Source organism: Mustelus asterias, chromosome 7 (genome assembly GCF_964213995.1).
Source record: "Mustelus asterias chromosome 7, sMusAst1.hap1.1, whole genome shotgun sequence".
NCBI lineage: Eukaryota > Metazoa > Chordata > Chondrichthyes > Carcharhiniformes > Triakidae > Mustelus > Mustelus asterias.
Genome location: NC_135807.1, coordinates 26880114 through 26899328, shown reverse-complemented (window position 1 = coordinate 26899328; position 19215 = coordinate 26880114). Strand labels below are relative to the sequence as shown.

The following is a 19215-nucleotide window of genomic DNA, read 5'->3' as shown; positions in this document are numbered from 1 at the left end:
CTCTTTGGTTGACATGATGTGGCGATGCCGGCGCTCTTTGGTTGAAGCTTGGCACATGAATTCCAAGTATCCCCGATAATCAAGAACAGTACAGCACAGGAACAGGCCCTTCAACCCACCAAGCCTGCACTGACACATGACACCTTTCTAAACTAAAGACCTTTTGTCTCAATGCAGTCCGCATCCCTCTATTCCCTGTTTGTTTGTGTAACTGTCAAGATGTCTCTTACCCGTTGCCATTGCATCTGCTTCTACCTCTTCCTCTGGTAGCACATTCCAGGCATTTACCATCCTTTGTGTAAAAAACTTGCCTCCCACATCTCCTTTAAATTTTCCCCCTTTTACCTTTTAACCTATGTCCCCCAGTAATTGACATTTTCACCCTGGGAAAAAGACCCCAACTCTCTATTTTATCCATGCTTGTCATAATTTTGTAAGCTTCTATCAGGTTGCCCCTCAGCATCTGACATTCAAGTGAAAACAAATCAATTTGTCCAATCTCTCCTCATAGCTAATACGCTCCAAAACAAGGCAATATCCTGGTAAACCTTTTCTGTACCCTCTCCAAGGCCTCCACAACATTTCGGTAGTCAGGTGACCAGAACTGTACACCATATTCCAAATGTGGCCGAACCAAAAGTGCCATACAGCTGCAACATAACTTGCCAGTTTCTATACTCTATGCACCAACCGATGAAAGCAAGCATGCCTTAGGCCTTCTTGACCACCTTATCCATTTGTGTTGCCACTTTCAGGGAACTATGGACTTATACATCAAGATATTTTGGCAAGTGTCAGAGTGGGAGAAGCCCCAAAGAAATCCCTAGTGCAAGTTGCTGCCAGCCTGAGAGATCCAAAAGAAATGAGTTTGAACCTTGCAGATTCACAATACAAACTTTCATTTGCCACACTTCTGCTCAAATCATGAGAATAAAATCAATTCTGGTACTCAAAGTATCCACATTTTTATTATACCATCACAGATTGCAGAACAATTTGTTCCAAACAAATCTACTACTTTCCCCACAAATGTCTCATAACCATCGAATAAGAATGTTAAAAAAATAAGAATTCCCTGATCTGAGAATTGCAACATTTTTTGGGAGGGGGAACAGCGATGATGGGGCCATACGTTTGCTTGAGAGCAAGTGCTAACACAAACGGAAACACACATTACATTGAATTCATCGCATCAAAGCAAACTACTTGGTTCAACAGGGTCTAGGGCAGTGTTTATCCTTCAAAAGAGCCTTCTTCCATCTTAATTAATCTCACCGTAACACCATACCTTTCATTCCTCTCTCCTTCATGTGATTATCTGGGTTTCCATCATACATACAGAAATCCACAGGAGTTCAGACAAGTCAATTTGACAAATTAAATAAGCTTTGCTGCTGACTTGGCAGTTTTGCAGATGTGCTGATTTCAGTGACAGGCTTTCCACCTTAGGGGACACATCCAGGGATTTTTAACTGCCAGCTCCAGTGTATCTCACCTGAAAGATGGACGATTAGCAGAAGAAAATCCAGTGGACATCTTGGACGCCCAATTTCTGCACTGATTCAAACGTCAGGCGGGCTTTTAATGGAAGTTGAGCACACCTGCTCAAACCAGGTGGAAACCTGCTTAATTATGCAAATGCAGGTCCGGCATCAACTTTACAATTTCCATGGCGGAAGGGGTGGGACAATTTTTCCAGATGCTGAATAGTCCAATCAAAGACGCCACTGGGGGTCACTCTGGAAGATGAGCTTTATCAAGTTTTTTTGTGGGGAAAAGGAGGAGCATTCTTCCAATCCGCTGCTATCCCCCCCACCGCCCCGACCTCCACCACCCACCCTGCCCGTACGTGCCCTATCTCCTAACAACCCTAAACCATCTGCGTGGATAAATAAGAAGCCTCACAACACCAGGTTAAAGTCCAACAGGCTTATTTGGGATCACGAGCTTTTGGACCTCAGTCCAATGCTGGCATCTCCACATCATGTGTGGACAAGCTAAGCGATTTCATTGCCATACCAAACTGGTACAGGCTGCAGGAGAGCACCTATTTCGCAACCATATCTCACTACTATGGTTAAATTCAGGTAAAGGGTTAACAATATCTCACATAATATGGATTCACCTTGGTAACCAAGGATACCCTTTCATTACCCAATTATATATAATTCTCTGCTCCAGGCAGGTTGACATGGTTACTTTATATTATGAATGATTACAATCACATTATGTTTAAAAATGAATGAAAAAAGTTCTCATGCACATGAAGCTCATCATTTAAGAGAAGTTAAATGCTTTTCAAAACCTTCAGGTAACATTGTCTTTCCCGGTATGCTTCAGCACATAACAAGCGGTAAGTACTTACTTTGACACAGTCTTTGTCGCAGTATCCCTCGGATCTTGTCTATGGCATTAAAATCAGTCACGTGGAACATGTGAGCTGATTTGGGTTCTGAGGCAATCTCCTCCAGTTCCTCCTTAAGGGCATCACCAACACCCACAGCAAAGAGCCTGATGCCAGCAGAGTGAGCCAATGTGGCATTCGGCAACACTTCATCCTGACTTCTGCCATCTGTCAAGAGAATTGCCACCTTCTGAATGTTGGGATCATTGGGTCTTCCGCCAGCCAGTTGCGCGAAGCTGTTCAAGGTGACGTATCCGATGGCCTCCCCGGTTACAGTATTCCCTCGGCGGTACCTGATGCTTGCGGCAGCCTGCTTGATATCCTCTATGTTCTGGTAAGCGCCCAGGTTGAACTCCGTGTGAGGCTTGTCGCTGTAGCTGACGACCCCGACTCTCGTCTTATCCGGACCAATGTCAAACGTCCCTGCCAAATTGGCCACCCACTGCCGGACTTTCTCAAAGTTCTCCTTGCCCACACTGTAGGACGTGTCCAGCAGAAAGACCAGGTCATAGTGGACATTCTTGCAGCCTGTAAAGGAAGCGGAGTCAATGGGTAATACATGGTACACACTGAAAAACATCAGCACTGCTCCCCAAAGCATTTCACTGCAACATGCTGCCTCGAAACAGTGGATGCCAGAAAGATAAAGGAAAGCCCAGTTCTTTTACTGAGCTTGTTTTGCGAGGAGATCCACTTAAAGTGATGTACGACACAATTGAAGGCTGTTATTATACACAGTTCCAGCCTCGCTTTACAGTTTGTTAAAGCCTGCCCTCATCAGACTGCAGTATTAAAGGAAATTGTTTTCAAGTTGATTCCTGAACGAAAAAGGGCTTCCACTCGTGGTTTTCAAACTGTATTCCAACTTAAAATTTACATCAGCATATATTATAAATAAGTAAGGATTTCAATTCAGAATGAAGACGTGTACTCTGTTAGGTTCTGCTCAATGTATTACTTTAAGCTGCGAGTGGATATTTCTGTCTTGTCTGAGGATTTGTTGTAGGTAATTTACTCCCAAAGTTTTGTTTGAGTGTCGAATCTTTTTGTTTTTTTTAATCCTGGGATTCCCAGCCAAGTGGCACTGATCTATTCACGGGGAATGCAGCATGTCATCCCCTTATCCCTTCTCAGCAACCGATGATCTTCTACCTTTGACTAAACTTCAGCAGAAATGTTTGGGACACTTGCCAAACACTGCAGTTCACACATTGCAATATTTTGTACATTTGCTCCAAGAAAATTTCCTCTATAAAGCACCTTTAATGACTCCACAATGCCCCAAAGTCAATGAAGGCCCTGGATCTTACCGGCACACAGAACGGCATTCTCCGTTGGCCTCGGGCGTAACCTTACGAGCCTCGGGCGAGCGTGCCAGTAAAATTCCGGCTGAAGTGTTTTTTGAAGTGCATCACTGCTGCAGTGTTTCAGAGACATCTTGACAGTTACATGAATAGGCAGGGAATAGAAAGGATGTGAACCGCGTGGAGGCAAAAGGTCTTCAGTTTAGAAAGACGTCATGTGTCGGCGCAGGTTTGGTTGGCCAGAGGGTCTGTTCCTGTGCTGAACTGTCCTTTGTTCTTTGTAATGTAGGGAGGTACAGCAACTAATTTGTGCTTCGGAAGCTTCCACAAATGGCAACAAAATGAATCAGTGAATAAACGGATCAGTGAATTTGTCAGTTCATAGAACAGAATCCTTACAGTGCAGAAGGAGGCCATTCAGCCCATCGAGCTGCACCGACCACAATCCCACCCAGCCCTTATCCCTGTAACCCCATGTCTTTATTCTGTTAATCCCCCTGACACTAAGGGGCAAGTTAGCATGGTCAATCAAACTAACCCTTTGGAGTGTGAGAGGAAACCTGAGCAGACATGGGAAGAACGTACAAACTCCACACAGACAGGCACCTGAGGCTGGAATCGAACCCGGGTGCCTGGTGTAGTGAGGCAGCAATGATACCCACTGTGCCACTGTAATGGAAAAATATTGCTCTACTCATTGGCTCTTGTTCAGTTACTATCATGGCAATGTTTTCCATCCAGCTAAGAGGGCAGACAGGTTTGAGTTTAATATCATCCCTCACTGATGCATTAAATTGTTAGCTGTATTTAAGTGCCCAATCCCTAGAGTGTATGTTTTTCTCCCCCAGATGTTCTTTTCTCCTCTTCCAAAGATGCTGACCCTAATTCACCTAACCCTCACATTTGAGCCTGGATGGTCAAATCTTATCTCCATCCAAATTACATTGTGCAGCAGAGGACACTGGACAGTGACCAGTTATTGTAAACTTGGATGGGTTTTTTTCCTCTCTTCAGCTCAAGGGAACTTTGGTTATGCATTTCCACATTTATTTTAGCTGAGGTTAACACAGACTGAGATTGAATCCAAGACCTTTCTCATTCGTACAGCTCAGTAACACATCAGGCAGTGTTTCTATCAAGAAAATCATTAGCGGAGCTTTATTTTCAACCTGTCTACAGTTGGACAGCAAATAGAAGGCTCGGTGATTGATTAGGGTAATCTTTCAGCCTATCTACACTTGTCCGTGACCTCTTTGATTCAATAATTGGCTACACTGGCGCAGAATTATACCATGTTTCGCAGAGTGTTAAAACACTGAAGACTGATGACATGCTGAGACGTGGTAACAAATTGCTCCTGGAGGATAATATTCAACCTGCAACACATTTTAAAACATTAATTCCTTTCCTAACAGAATCAGGCCACAATCTGGTACCAGTTTTTAAAAACTAATCAGAATCTTGGTCTGGGAAATTTCATAGAATCATAGAATTCCTACAGTGCAAAAGGATGCCACTCGGCCCATCGAGTCTGCACCGACCACAATCCCACCCAGACCCTATCCTCATAACCCCATGCATTTACCATAGCTAGTTCCCCTGACACTAAGGGGCAATTTAGCATGGAAAATTCACCTAACCCGCACGTCTTTGGACTGCGGGAGGAAACTGGAGCCCCCAGAGGAAACCCACGCAGGCACAGGGAGAATGTGAAAACTCCACACAGGCAGTGACCAATGCCAGGAATTGAACCCAGGTCCCTGGCGCTGTGAGGCAGCAGTGCTAACCATTGTGCTATCGTGCTGCCCAAATTTGCTGATCTGTTGTTGAATATTATAAGAACTAGCCCATGACAGACCTGGCCTCAATATTTACCCTCTCCACCTGACCAAGTATTCTTATAGATATGCAGGTGAGTTGATTTTGAGTAGCCACACTGAAGGACTGACATGAGACGTGTTGGTGAGGTGTATCGGCCATGCTAAATTCTCCCTCAGTGTACCCGAACAGGTGCCGGAGTGTGGCGACTCGGGGATTTTCACAGTAACTTCATTGCAGTGTTAATTAAAGTTTTAAAGTTTATTTAGTGTCACAAGTAGACCTGCATTAACACTGCAATGAAGTTACTGTGAAAATCCCCTAGTCACCACACTCTGGCACCTGTTCGAGTACACTGAGGGAGAATTTACATGGTCAATGCACCTAACCAGCACTCCTAATGGCGGCATGGTGGCACAGTGGTTAGCACTACTGCCTCACAGTGCCAGGGACCCAGGTTCAATTCCGGCCTCGAGTCATTGCCTGTGTGGAGTTTGCACTTTCTCCCTGTGTCTGTGTGAGTTTCCTCCGGTTTCCTCCTACAGTCCAAAGATGTGAGGGTTAGGTTGACTGGCAATGCTAAATTCAGTAAGAAGTTTAACAACACCAGGTTAAAGTCCAACAGGTTTATTTGGTAGCAAAAGCCACACAAGCTTTCGAGGCTCTGAGCCCCTTCTTCAGGTGAGTGGGAATTCTGTTCACAAACAGAACTTATAAGACACAGACTCAATTTACATGAATAATGGTTGGAATGCGAATACTTACAACTAATCCAGTCTTTAAGAAACAAAACAATGGGAGTGGAGAGAGCATCAAGACAGGCTAAAAAGATGTGTATTGTCTCCAGACAAGACAGCCAGTGAAACTCTGCAGGTCCACGCAACTGTGGGAGTTACAAATAGTGTGACATAAATTCTGATTCTAGGATCGCATGATAAAGACTCAGGAGGAAAAAAGCAGAAATATTTATGTGAAATAGTGTGACATAAACCCAATATCCCGGTTGAGGCCGTCCTTGTGTGTGCGGAACCTGGCTATCAGTTTCTGCTCCACATCATGAATGCTAAATTGACCCTAGTGTCAGGGGGATTAGTCGGGTAAATGTATGGGGGTTACGGGAATAGAACCTGGGTGGGATTGTGGTTGATACAGACTCAATGGGCCGAATGGCCTCCTTCCGTACTGTAGGGATTCTATGATCTTTCGGACTGTGGGAGGGAACCAAAGCACCCGGAGGAAACCCACGCAGACACAGGGAGAAAGTACAAATGCCACACAGACAGTGACCCAAGCTGGGATTGAATCTGGATCCGTAGCGCTGTGAGGCAGCAGTGCTAACCACTGTGCCACCATGCCACCCAGTAATGTAAGCATACTTGTGACACCAATAAATCAACTTTAAACTTTAAAACTTTGAAAGCTTTCAACTGAAGAGAATTTTAAAAATAGATCCGATAAAATGCTTGATCATTTATGCCTGCTGTCGGTGTTAACATCACCAGTAGTTGGTGAGGGTGTGATGAATTGGGTGAGTATTGATGAGTCTAAGATTGTTCATTTCAGTACAAATCAAGAATTAGATTATAGAAAATTTGGATTGAAAATGTCTTGAAAATAATAATAGGAATACGGACGACTGTTCAGATTATTTGAGCTGCCTGTTTTGCATGACGGTCCCTGTCAGTTGTGTTTTCGACAGAGGGCACATAAAATAGGGTGGATGCCCATCCCACCCACCCCACCATCTTCCTACCCATCCCTGAGCTTACCCTCCCAACACGACAGATTACATATTCAAATAGGTAATCAAGGATCAATTAAGCTTGGAACCAAGACTAACTGACCCTGATATTACACAGCCCAAAGTTTTTGGTGTGGGCAGTCAGGCAGGAATGGACAACGCAGTTTTTTGAATAAATCTTTCAAAGGGCAGGAATGAAGAGGGGGGTTCTTTCTTCAGGGCTGACCTTTGTGGCTACGGAGCTGTGCCCCCCAAAGATAGAACCCCCCCCCCCAACACTTCTTCCTACCCATCTGCAGCTTTAAGCCCACAACTGCCACACCACTGTGACCCTTTCTAACCAGACCCTGGACTTACCTGGCTCCAGGATCCATGGGCCTTCTTCTTATTTCTCATTCAATTCCGGCCATGCCCACAAATACCTCTTGGTGCCATTGGGATTGATGGAGGGCAGGACCTGCTCCCCAGAAGACCCACACAACCCCTCTTTAGCCTGTTTAGCCTGCCCACAGCAGACTACAGGCCAACTGTTGTGCAGTGGGGTGGTTGCCTCCACACCAACTTTGCTTCCGGAGGAGGGCTCAGCCACAATATTCAGCCCTTGGGGTAGAATGTGGGAGGCTAGCCAGCCAGAAGTACATTGGAATAGTCAAGTTCAGGGGTAACAAATATATGGGTGAAGCTTTCAGCTGTAGATGAACTGAGGCAGTGGCAATGTGAGGCTATTCTTTAGAGGTGGAAATAGGCGCTGACAGTGATGGTGTGGCTATGTAGTCAGAAGCTTATCTCGGGGTTAAGTGTGACAGCATGGTAGCAAATAGGCTGGTTCAGCGTCAGACAGTTGTCAGGGAGAGGGCTAATCAACCTTTGCAGATCAGAAACAAATACTAAGATTAAACAAGCCACCATTCATTTGATGTTCGCTGGTGATTGCATACTGTTACACCACACATTTGACGACCATTACCAACTATGATGAAACTCTGGCCAGAAGCCACAGGCTACCCATCATTCTGAAAAAGGCTAAATTTATGTTCCAGCTGGCATGTCATTCACAATAAACAACACCACTGCAGTTTATTGAATGAACACAGCTGAGTTCAGTCTATCAACTGACCTGCCTATGCAGCACCCTGTTATTAGGCACATCTCTTGGACAAAGAGGTGTTTCCGTGACAGAGTAAAACCTGCTGCTGTTTTTGCCTTTTGAGAAAATGCATTAAACAGCCAAATGTAGACAGAGCCCAGGTTTAAGGTGTTTATGGCAATGGCCCACAGCTATGAGATGTCTGCAGCCTGTCCATACATCATCAAAGACCTTGAGGGTTTATGCATCCTCAGCTTCAGCACAGGAACTTCAGAAAGAAAGAAAGCAAGAAAGAAGGAGAAATTATATTTGCTTAGACATTTTGAGGCCATCAAAAATCACTTTGCAACCAATGAAGTACGTTTGAACTATAATCACTTTTGTAATATAGGAAACAAGCTCCCACTAACAACAATATGATAATTACCAGCGATAGAGGAATCTTAGCCCCTGATATAGGCGAAGAGGTACAAGGTGCCTTCTATCTTCATGGGTGAGAAGAAGATCTGTCATGTGGATTGGCAAACTGACCATGACCACTGCACCATGATGCAGGAAACCGTTCAAGTGCGGGTAGTGCAAAGGCACGTACCAGTGATATTGGACATGATAGCCAGGGAAGTGGGGGCTGTTCTCTGAGCCTAGTGATACTGAAGATTGTGTAGTCTGCCCAGTGACAGGGTTAAAGACATCTCCTAATGGTTGGACAAGAGCTCTCAGTAAAACATAAAGGATTTAGTTGCCGGGGTCCATTTAGGGTCCACTGACATGAGCTAGAACTGGGACCGATGTTCTGCTGAGGTAGATTGAGGAGCTGGGTTCTAAAGTTCTTAACAGAATTTCAATGGTTATAATCCTTGGATTGATAACTAAGCCACATGCACACTGGCAGAGGGTTAAGCAGATTTGAGAGTTAAACTCAAAGAGAGGAGTGGTAAGAGAGGCTTTTGAATCAGGGGGCACTGGCAACATTTCTGGGAAAAGAGGGAATTGTTCGATTGGGATAGGCTCCACTAAAACTGGTTAGGATCATCTTCATGGTGAATAGTACAACTAGGATAGTGAATGGGATTCGAAACTAAAAATGGGGAGAAAGGTGAAGGGAAATTTAGACATCTAAAGAGAAAGGTCAATGTAACAGAGGAGTGTCGTGATTTGGATAAGGGGAAGCAAAATGTGACCGGAAGGGCCATCGATTTTAATGGCAATTATGCATCAGTGAGTAAGGTGCATTCAAAGAATAGTGTTAAAATACTTAAAGGTCTGCAGCGGATTATGAATTGGCACTCTCCGTGCGTGTGATGGTCAGTGTGGGCGTAAAGTCCAGAGAGAATTGGGACTTGCCGGCGATGTCACTTGGTTCACATCCACAAAAGGTGGGAACCTCATTTAAATGGATTTTAATGTATTTAAATATTATTAACGGGCCTCCCACCATATGATTCCCCCCCTCACTAAATATTCATACTTCACCGACATGACGTCACATTGGCAAGGTTCTCAATAGGTTTGGCCAAACGAGAAACCATCATGGAGATCCCTCCATGGGTGCAGAGGTAAGTGTACGGGAGAGGAACATGGTCAGTCACATGGTCAGTCACTGCCCCTTGGCACAGTTTGGCACTACCAGGCTTTTTAAAGGGCGCTCCAACCTCAATGGAGTCAGTCTTGCCAGCTTTATCAGTCATACTTGGCACAAAAGAAGATGGTTGTGATGGTTGGAGGTCAATAATCTCAGCTCCTGGACATCACTGCAGGAGTCCCTCAAGGCAGTGTCCTAGGCCCAACCATTTTCAGCTGCTTCATCAATGACCTTCATTCCATCATAAGGTCAAAAGTAGCAATTTTTGGAGATGATGGAACAATGTTCAGCACCATTTGTGATTCCTCAGATACAGAAGCAGTTCATATCCAAATGCAGCAAGACTTGGACAATATCCAGGCTTGGGCTGACAAGTTGCAAGTAACATTCATGCCACACAAGTGTCAGACAATGACTATCTCCAACAAGAGAGAATCTAACTATCACCTCTTGACATTGCATTACCATCACTGAAACCCCCACTATCAACATCCTGGGGTTGCTATTGACCAGAAAGTGAATTGGACTAGCCATATAAATACTATGGTTACCAGAGCAGGTCAAGTGCTAGGAACCACCTGGCGAGTAAATCACCTCTTGACTCCCCAAAGCCTGAAGGCACAAGTCAAGAGAATAATGGAATACTCTCCATTTGCCTGGATGAGTGCAGTTCCAACAACACTCAAGAACGTCAAAACCATCCAGGACAAAGCATCCCACTTAATTCCCACCCCTTCCACAAACATTCACTCCACCACCGAATAACAGTAGCAGTCATGTATTATCTACAAAATGCACTGCAAGGTATCTTAGGCAGCATCTCCAAATCCATGACCACTACCATCTAGATGGACAAGAGCAACAAATACCTCGGAACAACACCACCTGGAGGTACCGTCCAAGTCATTCACCACCCTCACTTGGAAATATACCGCCGTTCCTTCACTGCTGCTGATCCTAGAATTCCATCCTTAACAACACTGTGAATGTACCTACATCTCAGGGACGGCAGTGGCAAAGGAAGGCAGCGCACCGTCACCTTTTGATGGGCAACTACGGATGGGCAATAGGTGCTGGCCAAGCCAGTGATGCCCATATCGTGTCAAATGAATAGACAAAAAGAGTTGCAAACACTAAGGTCTTTGTTCATGTAGATTGCTAATGATCAGCTGAGACATTCTGGTCAAAGCTCAAACACATCTAATTGCAAGCTGTCCAAGATTGTCTTCTGTCCAGTCTACAAGAGGATAAACATTCCCAGTTGAAATGTTGTAACAGTGTATTGAAAAATAGACCAATGCCACTTTTATACAATTGGTAAGATTATGGCAGGAGCTGGAACTTCTCTGAGCTCCACAGAGAAGTTATTTTATAACACTAAACAGCTGACCTGTCGGCTGCCCAAGAACAACTGAAAATCCTGAAAATGAAGGACCAGCGCAACTTGCTGGTAATTCATTTTGAAAAGGGGTCCTAATTGGGCATGAGGCCTTGTCTTAGCATATTCAAGGGGGCAATTGAATGTGTTAGACTAGCTGCCCAAGACATCTAAAAAATGGACCTCATGCCTGCCCTTTCTGGCTGCAGGATATCCCACAATTAAATTGGTATCCTTTGTATCTGTGTTCCATCCAAAAAAAACAGAAGCATGGCAGACCAATGTCTTTGGCCCACCAAGTCTATGCCAATCATGTTGTCCTATCTAGACCAACCATCAGTATCCCTCTTTTCCCCACCTGTTCATGGATCTATCCAGATAAGTTTTAAATTTCTGCCTCAACCACCTCACTTGGCAGTGCATTCCAGGACCCACCGTCCTCTGTGTAAAAGGCTTTCCCTGCACATCTCGACTGAACATTTCCCCCCTTGCCTTGAACTTGTGCCCCCTTGTAAGTGTCATTTCTTCCCTGGGAAAAAGCTTCAAACTGTTCACCTTATCTATGCCCCTCATCATTTTATAAACTTCTATCAGGTTGCCCCTCAGCCTCCGTCTTTCCAGGGAGAACAATCCCAGTTTATTCAACCTGTCCTCACAGCTAATACCCTCCATACCAGGCAACATCCTGGTAAACCTTTGCTGTACTACCTCCACAGCCACCACATCCTTCTGGTAGTGCGGTGACCAGAATTGAACATAGTATTCCAAATGTGGCCTAACTAATGTTTTTTACAGTTGTAACATAATTTGCCAACTTTTATACTCGATGCTGTGGCCAATGAAGGCAAGAATGCCATCTGCTTTCTTCACCACCTTTTCCACTTGTGCTACCACTTTTAAGGATTTGTGGACCTACACTCCCAAATCTCTCTGTGTGTCTATGCTCCTGATGGTTCTGCCATTTATTTTATTGCTCCCACCTGAATCTACCAAAATGCATCACCTCACATTTGTACAGATTAAATTCCATCTGCCATTTCTCTGCCCAATTTTCCAGCCTATCTCTATCCTGCTGCATTCTCTGACAATCTTCATCACTATCCACAACTCCAGCAATCTTAGTATCATCTGCAAACTTGCTAATCAGACCAGTTACATTTTCTTCCAAGTCATTTATATATATTATAAACAGCAAAGGTCCCAGCACTGATCCCTGTGGAACACCACTAATTACGACCTCCATTCAGAAAAACACCCTTCCATCACTACCATCTGTCTTCTCTGGCCAAGTCAGTTCTGAATCCATCTAGCTAGTTCACCCCTGATCCTGTGTGCTTTAACCTTTTGCACCAGCCTGCTGTGAGGGACCTTGTCAAATGCTTTACTAAAGTCCATGTAGGCGATATCCATGGCGCTTCCCTCGTCAATCATTTTTGTCACGTCCTCAAAAAACTCAATCAAATTAGTGAGACATGGCCTCCCTCATACAAAACCATGCTGTCTGTTGCTAATAAGACCATTCAGTTTCAAATGTGTATAGATACTATCCCCAAGAATCTTCTCCAACAATTTTACTGTCACTGACGTCAAGCTCACTGGCCTATAATTATCCTTGCTACCCTTCTTAAATAATGGAACAATATTGACTATCCTCCAATCCCCTGGGACCTCACCTGTGGCCAAAGAGGGAACAAAGATTTCTGTTAGAGGCCCAGCAATTTCCTCTCTTGTCTCCCTCAGTAATCTGGGATAGATATGATCTGGCCCTGGGGATCTTTCTACCTTAATGCTTTTTAATACAACTAACACTTCCTCCCTCATAATGATGACTTGCTCTAGAGGGTTTATATATCCCTCCGAGACACCATCAATCAACTTGTCCCTCTCCTTTGTGAATACCGATGCAAAGTACTCATTAAGGATCTCACCCACTTCCTTTGGTTCTACGCTTAATTTCCCTCCTTTGTCCTTGAGTGGACTAATTCTTTCTCTAGCTACCCTCTTGTTCCTAATATATGGATAAAATGCCTTGTGATTCTCTTAATCCTATCTGCCAAGGACATTTGGTGACCCCTTTTTGCCCTCCTATCTCCTTGTTTGAGTTCTTTTCTACTTTCCTTGTATTCTTCAAGTGCTTCATCTGTTTTTAGTTGCCTGGACCTCATGTATGCATCCTTTTTCTTTTTGACTAGACTCTCAACTTCCCTGGTCATCCACGGTTCCCGAATCCTGCCTTTCCTGTCCTTCCTTTTCACAGGCACATGCCTGACCTGTACTCCGATCAACTGCTCCTTAAAAGACTCCCACATGCCAGATGTGGATTTACCCTCAAATAGCCTCTCCTTAACAACAACCTCTGTAAAAGCTGGCAGCCAGATGATTCACTCTTTCAGAATATGGTCACATTTGCTCCTTGTCTTTAGCCACGATGAGTGATAAAAGGGGAGAGAAGAGTCTCCACCACAAACATCCCAGCGCTCTGATCCCATTGAGATGTCAGCATTGTTCTGATTGACAGCTATGTCAGTGGTGATCTCAGTGCCAAATGTCCTAAAGAATGGATAAATCTGCCAACTCTTCACCACTTAATTGCTGCCCTGTCTGCCATACTGGAAAGTACATAACTGTGGTCAGTTAAGGTGGAGACAGGAGCTGGCTCAAGTTCACTGTCTGTGTGGAGTTTGCACATTCTCCCTGTGTCTGCGTGGGTTTCCTCTGGGTGCGCCGGTTTCCTTCCACAATCCAAAGATGTGTGGGTGAGGTAGATTGGCCATGCCAAATTTCCCCTTAGTGTCAGGGAATTAGCAGGTTAAATGTGTGGGATTACGGGGATAGGGCCTGTGTGGGATTGTTGTCAAGAGAGACCCGATGGGCCGAATGGTCTTCTTCTGTATTGTAGAATTGTAAATCTAACATTTTATCCCTCCCAGGTTTCTCTCCCGGCTTGATTTATGATGGTAATGGGGTGTGGATAGAAGTTAGGCCTAAGTCAGGTCATTTGCAGGCAAACACCAATCAAGAGTCTAAAGTCCATTTTAGGACCCTCAGGAATACAAGGAGGAAGTATCCAGCTTGTTCTGCTCAAATGTCTGCTGCCCAGTTGCCTCCAGTGGTCTGACAACTGCTCAACCAAAATATTAAGAATTGGATTGAAAACCGATTTCTTGGACTGGCATTTTGTTGTGTGTGCACAGCAGTCAAAAATGGGCTCAAACCAATTTATCTCCCTTGATGTTGTAGGTGTCAGCTGTCCTGTGGTACATCAGATGACCTCAGTCTCAGTCTCATATCTGGGGCAACTGCAGGAAACTTGCTGCTGCCTTGGCAGAGATCAGCCGACTCAGGACAAACCAGGGATCAAACTCAGGAGCTGCCAATATTTCATAATGTATTGGGCACTGGGTTCCCAATCAAGCCCTGAAGATTGATTTTTGAGAAGGAGACTGCTTATGATTTCAGCTTATCTAGAAACCAATATTGTAGTCAATAGCCGCAGCACTAACAAGGTTGAAAAGACGGAAGAAGGATACAGGATAAATCTGGTAATCAGTGATTTGGTGAAATTATCTCAGACCGAGGCAAAAATAAATGGACTAAAATGTTAGTCTATAGTTACTGAGTGTTTCGGTAACTGAGCTGCGTTGTCCACTCAGGTGTCAATACTGTGAGAGATATATAGGACATGCTGAGTGGAGATGAAGTACTTCTGCAATCGGAGGCCAAAAACAGAGACCAAAAGAGAAAATGCTGGAAAATCTCAGCAGGTCTGGCAGCATCTGTAAGGAGAGAAAAGAGCTGACATTTCGAGTCTAGACTTGAAACTTCTGCTTTGACAAAGGGTTGTCTGGACTCGAAACGTCAGCTTTTTTCTCTCCTCACAGATGGTGCCAGACCTGCTGAGATTTTCCAGAATTTTCTCCTTTGGTTTCAGATTCCAGCATCCGCAGTAATTTGCTTTTGTCCAGTGGCAAAAGCAGAGGGTTTGTCAACCTCCATTATTCCTGAAAATTCAACACCAAAGTGTTATCAACTTTATAACCGCTCCCCACTCCTATGCATCTGAACCCCCACCATAGCTCAGAAGCAGAAGAATGTTTGAAGAGCTGCTATTAAGATAAACTTGGCAACAGAAAATCAATCCAAGCTGGTAAAGCTCATAGATGATGTCAAATAAGGAAGGAATTTCAAAATCTACCCTGAAGTTAAGGACCAGTGGGAGATAAAATTGAAGATAAACACATGCAAGGCAATTTACAGAGAATGCTGGAAAAACACAGTCAGTCTGGCAGCATCTGTCGAGGGAGAAAACAAAGTTAACATTACAAATCTGCCTTACTCTTCATCAGAATTAAAGAGAGGCAGAAATTTGTTAGATCTTAAACTATAGCTGGGAGAGATTGCAACAAGATGTAGCAACATTGCGAACATGAAACAGATGGCCTAGTGTGGGGGAGAAGGGAGGGATGAAGGGAGGGTTATTGCATTGAGACAGTAAATGTATGGGATATTTTAAAAAGGGTTTAAGATGGAAGAGAAAGGTCACAGTCTAAAGTTGTTGCACTCAATGTTGAGTCCTGAGGGCTGTAATGTACCTAATCAGAAGGTGAGATCCTTCAACTTGTGTTGGGCTTCACTGGAGCATTGCAGCAGGCCAAAGATGAACATTTAGGAGAGGCAATGGCCTAGTGGTATTATCACTGTACGACTAATCCAGAAACTCAGCTAATCTTCTGGGCACCTGGGTTCAAATCCCACAAAGGCAGATGGTGGAATTAGAATTCAATTAAAAAAACACCTGGAATTACGAATCTAATGATGGTCATGAAACTATTGTCAGTTGTTTGAAAAACCCATCTGGTTCACTAACGTCCTTTCGAGAAGGAAATCTGCCATCCTTACCTGGTCTGGCCTACATGTGACTCCAGAGCCACAGCAATGTGGTTGAATCTCAATTGCCCTCGGGCAACTAGGGATGGACAATAAATGCTGGCCAGCCAGAGACACCCATGTTCCACAAATGAATTTTTTAAAAGGGTAACAGTGGAAGGGTGTATTTCTGAATGGAGGGCTGTGACAAGTGGCATTCCTCAGGGATCAGTGCTGGGACCTTTGCTGTTTGTAATATATATAAATGATTTGGAAGAAAATGTAACTGGTTTGATTTGTAAGTTTGCGGATGACACAAAGGTTGGTGGATTTGTGGATAGCGATGAGGACCATCAGAGGATACAGCAGGATATAGATCAGTTGGAGACTTGGGCGGAGAGATGGCAGATGGAGTTTAATCCAGACAAATGTGAGATAATGCATTTTGGAAGGTCTAATACAGATAGGAAATACACAGTAAATAGCAGAACACTTAAGAGTATTGATAGGCAGAGGGATCTGGGTGTACAGGTACACAGGTCACTGAAGGTAGTCAAGAAGGCATACGGCATGCTTGCCTTCATTGGTCGGAGCATTGAGTTTAAAAATTGGCAAGTCATGTTGCAGCTTTATAGAACCTTAGTTAGGCCGCACTTGGAATATAGCGTTCAATTCTGGTCGCCACACTACCAGAAGGATGTGGAGGCTTTGGAGAGGGTACAGAAAAGATTTACCAGGATGTTGCCTGGTATGGAGGGCATTAGCAATGAGGAGAGGTTGGAGAAACTTGGTTTGTTCTCACTGGAGCGACAGAGATTGAGGGGAGACCTGATAGAAGTCTCCAAGATTGTGAGAAGCATGGACAGAGTGGATAGTCAGAAGCTATTTCCCAGGGTGGAAGAGTCAATTACTAGGGGGCATAGGTTTAAGGTGCGAGCAGCAAGGTTTAAAGGAGATGTACGAGGCAGATATTTTACGCAGAGAGTAGTGGGTGCCCGGAACTCGTTGCCGGGGGAGGTAGTGGAAGTGGATAAGGTAGTGACTTTTAAGGGGCGTCTTGACAAGTACATGAATTGGATGGGAATAGAGGGATATGATCCCCGGAAGGGTAGGGAGTTTTAGTTAAGTCGGGCAGCATGGTAGGTGCAGGCTTGGAGGGACAAAGGGCCTGTTCTTGTGCTGTAATTTTCTTTGTTCTTTGTTCTTTGTCGCGGAGGTCTTCCAGATAAAAGGCAATGTGTTAGATCCCTGTAACCTCAAAGGATTGTACAATTGCAGATCATAGGATCTTTAGTCTCGACAGGAGGGAACAAAAGAGAAGGGGGGAAATATACAAAATATTAAATATTTTGGAAGAGATTTTAGAAGAGGTTAATCCAAAGCAGTTTGTAATGGATGACACCACCTAACCAGTTAAGACAATGGAAATGCTTCTTCGACAATTCGAGCAGCACCTGATCTGATCCATTGTTTGTGGGATCGCTTAGCTCTGAATGCTGCTTTCACTGTCTGACATGCAATAGTCCTGTCTTGTAGCTCCACTAGGTTAATGCCTCATTTTTAAGTATGCCTGGTGCTGCCCCTGACATGCCCACCTGTTGATCCCTTGGATTGCTGGTAATGGCAGAATGAGAGATGTGCCGGGCAATGAGATTGCAGCTTGTGGTTGATTGAGTACAACTCTGCTGCTGCTGATGGTCCACAGCACACCGTGGATAGGCAGTCTTGCGTTGCTAGATTTGTTCAAAAATCCATACCATGAATGCAGTTCTTCCCTTCAGAAATGTTTTCAAATCATACCTGCACCTGTCCCAGAACCAGTTGGCAAATTAAAATTTTGCCTCATGTCTTTACCTGCAAGACCATTCATTGAATACAGGAGGAAAAAGGTAAACATTATGAATGTATATTTCTGGGGCAGAACCTCAAGCACCAGTAATTCATATCAGGAAAGCCTGCCACCACACAAGGACATACAAAGTGGCAAAGATTAGTGGGAACCTAGAGGATTGGGAAATCTTTAAAGGTCAGCAGAAAGCCACGAAAAAAGCTATAAAGCTATAAATCTACAAAGAAAGGTAAGATGGATTATGAGAGTAAACTAGCTCAGAATATAAAAACAGATAGAAAAAGTTTCTACAAATATATAAAACGAAAAAGAGTGGCTGAAGTAAACATTGGTCCTTTAGAGGACGAGAAGGGGGATGTAATAACTGGAAATGAGAAAATGGCTGAGGCATTGAACAGGTATTTTGTGTCGGTCTTCACAGTGGAAGACACAACTAACATGCCAAAAGTTGATGACAGGATGGCTATGGCAGGTGAGGACCTAGAAACTATCATTATCACGAAAGAGGTAGTGTTGGGCAAGTTAATGGGGCTAAAGGTAGACAAGTCTCCTGGTCCTGATGGAATGCATCCCAGGGTACTAAAAGAGATGGCAGGAGAAATAGCAAATGCACTAGTGGTAATTTACCAAAATTTGCTGGACTCTGGGGTGGTTCCCGCAGATTGGAAAAGAGCAAATATGACGCCACTGTTCAAAAAAGGAGGTAGACAAAAGGCAGGTAACTGTGGGCTGATTAGCTTAACTTCTATAGTAGGGAAAATGCTGGATTCTATCATCAAGGAAGAAATAGCGAGACATCTGGATATAAGTTATCCCATTGGTAAGACGCAACATGGGTTCATGAAGGGCAGGTCATGTTTGACTAATTTGGTGGAATTCTTTGAGAACATTACATGTGCAGTGGACAATGGAGAACCTGTGGATGTGGTCTATCTGGATTTCCAGAAGTCATTTGACAAGGTGCCGCACCAAAGACTGCTACATAAGATAAAGGTGCACAGTGTTATGGGTAATGTATTAGCATGGATAGAGGATTGGTTAACTAACAGAAAGCAAAGAGTGGGGGTAAATGGGTGTTTTTCTGGTTGGCGATCAGTGACTAGTGGTGTGCCTCAGGGATCAGTGTTGGGACTGCAATTGTTTACGATTTACATAGATGATTTGGAGTTGGGGACCAAGTGTAGTG

The 19215-nt window shown here is 44.2% G+C and overlaps 1 protein-coding gene across 3 annotated transcripts in view; it reads right to left on the bottom strand.

Annotated features, from left to right (window-relative positions):
* Nucleotides 1-19215, bottom strand: part of col22a1 (collagen, type XXII, alpha 1) — a 339481-nt gene that overhangs the window by 279034 nt on the left and 41232 nt on the right. For 2 of the 3 annotated variants that reach the window (XM_078215791.1, XM_078215792.1), the window contains exon 3: nucleotides 2366-2932. The exons of the other annotated variant lie outside the window; for it this stretch is intronic. In XM_078215791.1, coding sequence (XP_078071917.1) covers nucleotides 2366-2932 — 567 coding nt within the window. The remainder of the gene's footprint in view (nucleotides 1-2365; nucleotides 2933-19215) is intronic. 3 annotated transcript variants of the gene reach the window in all.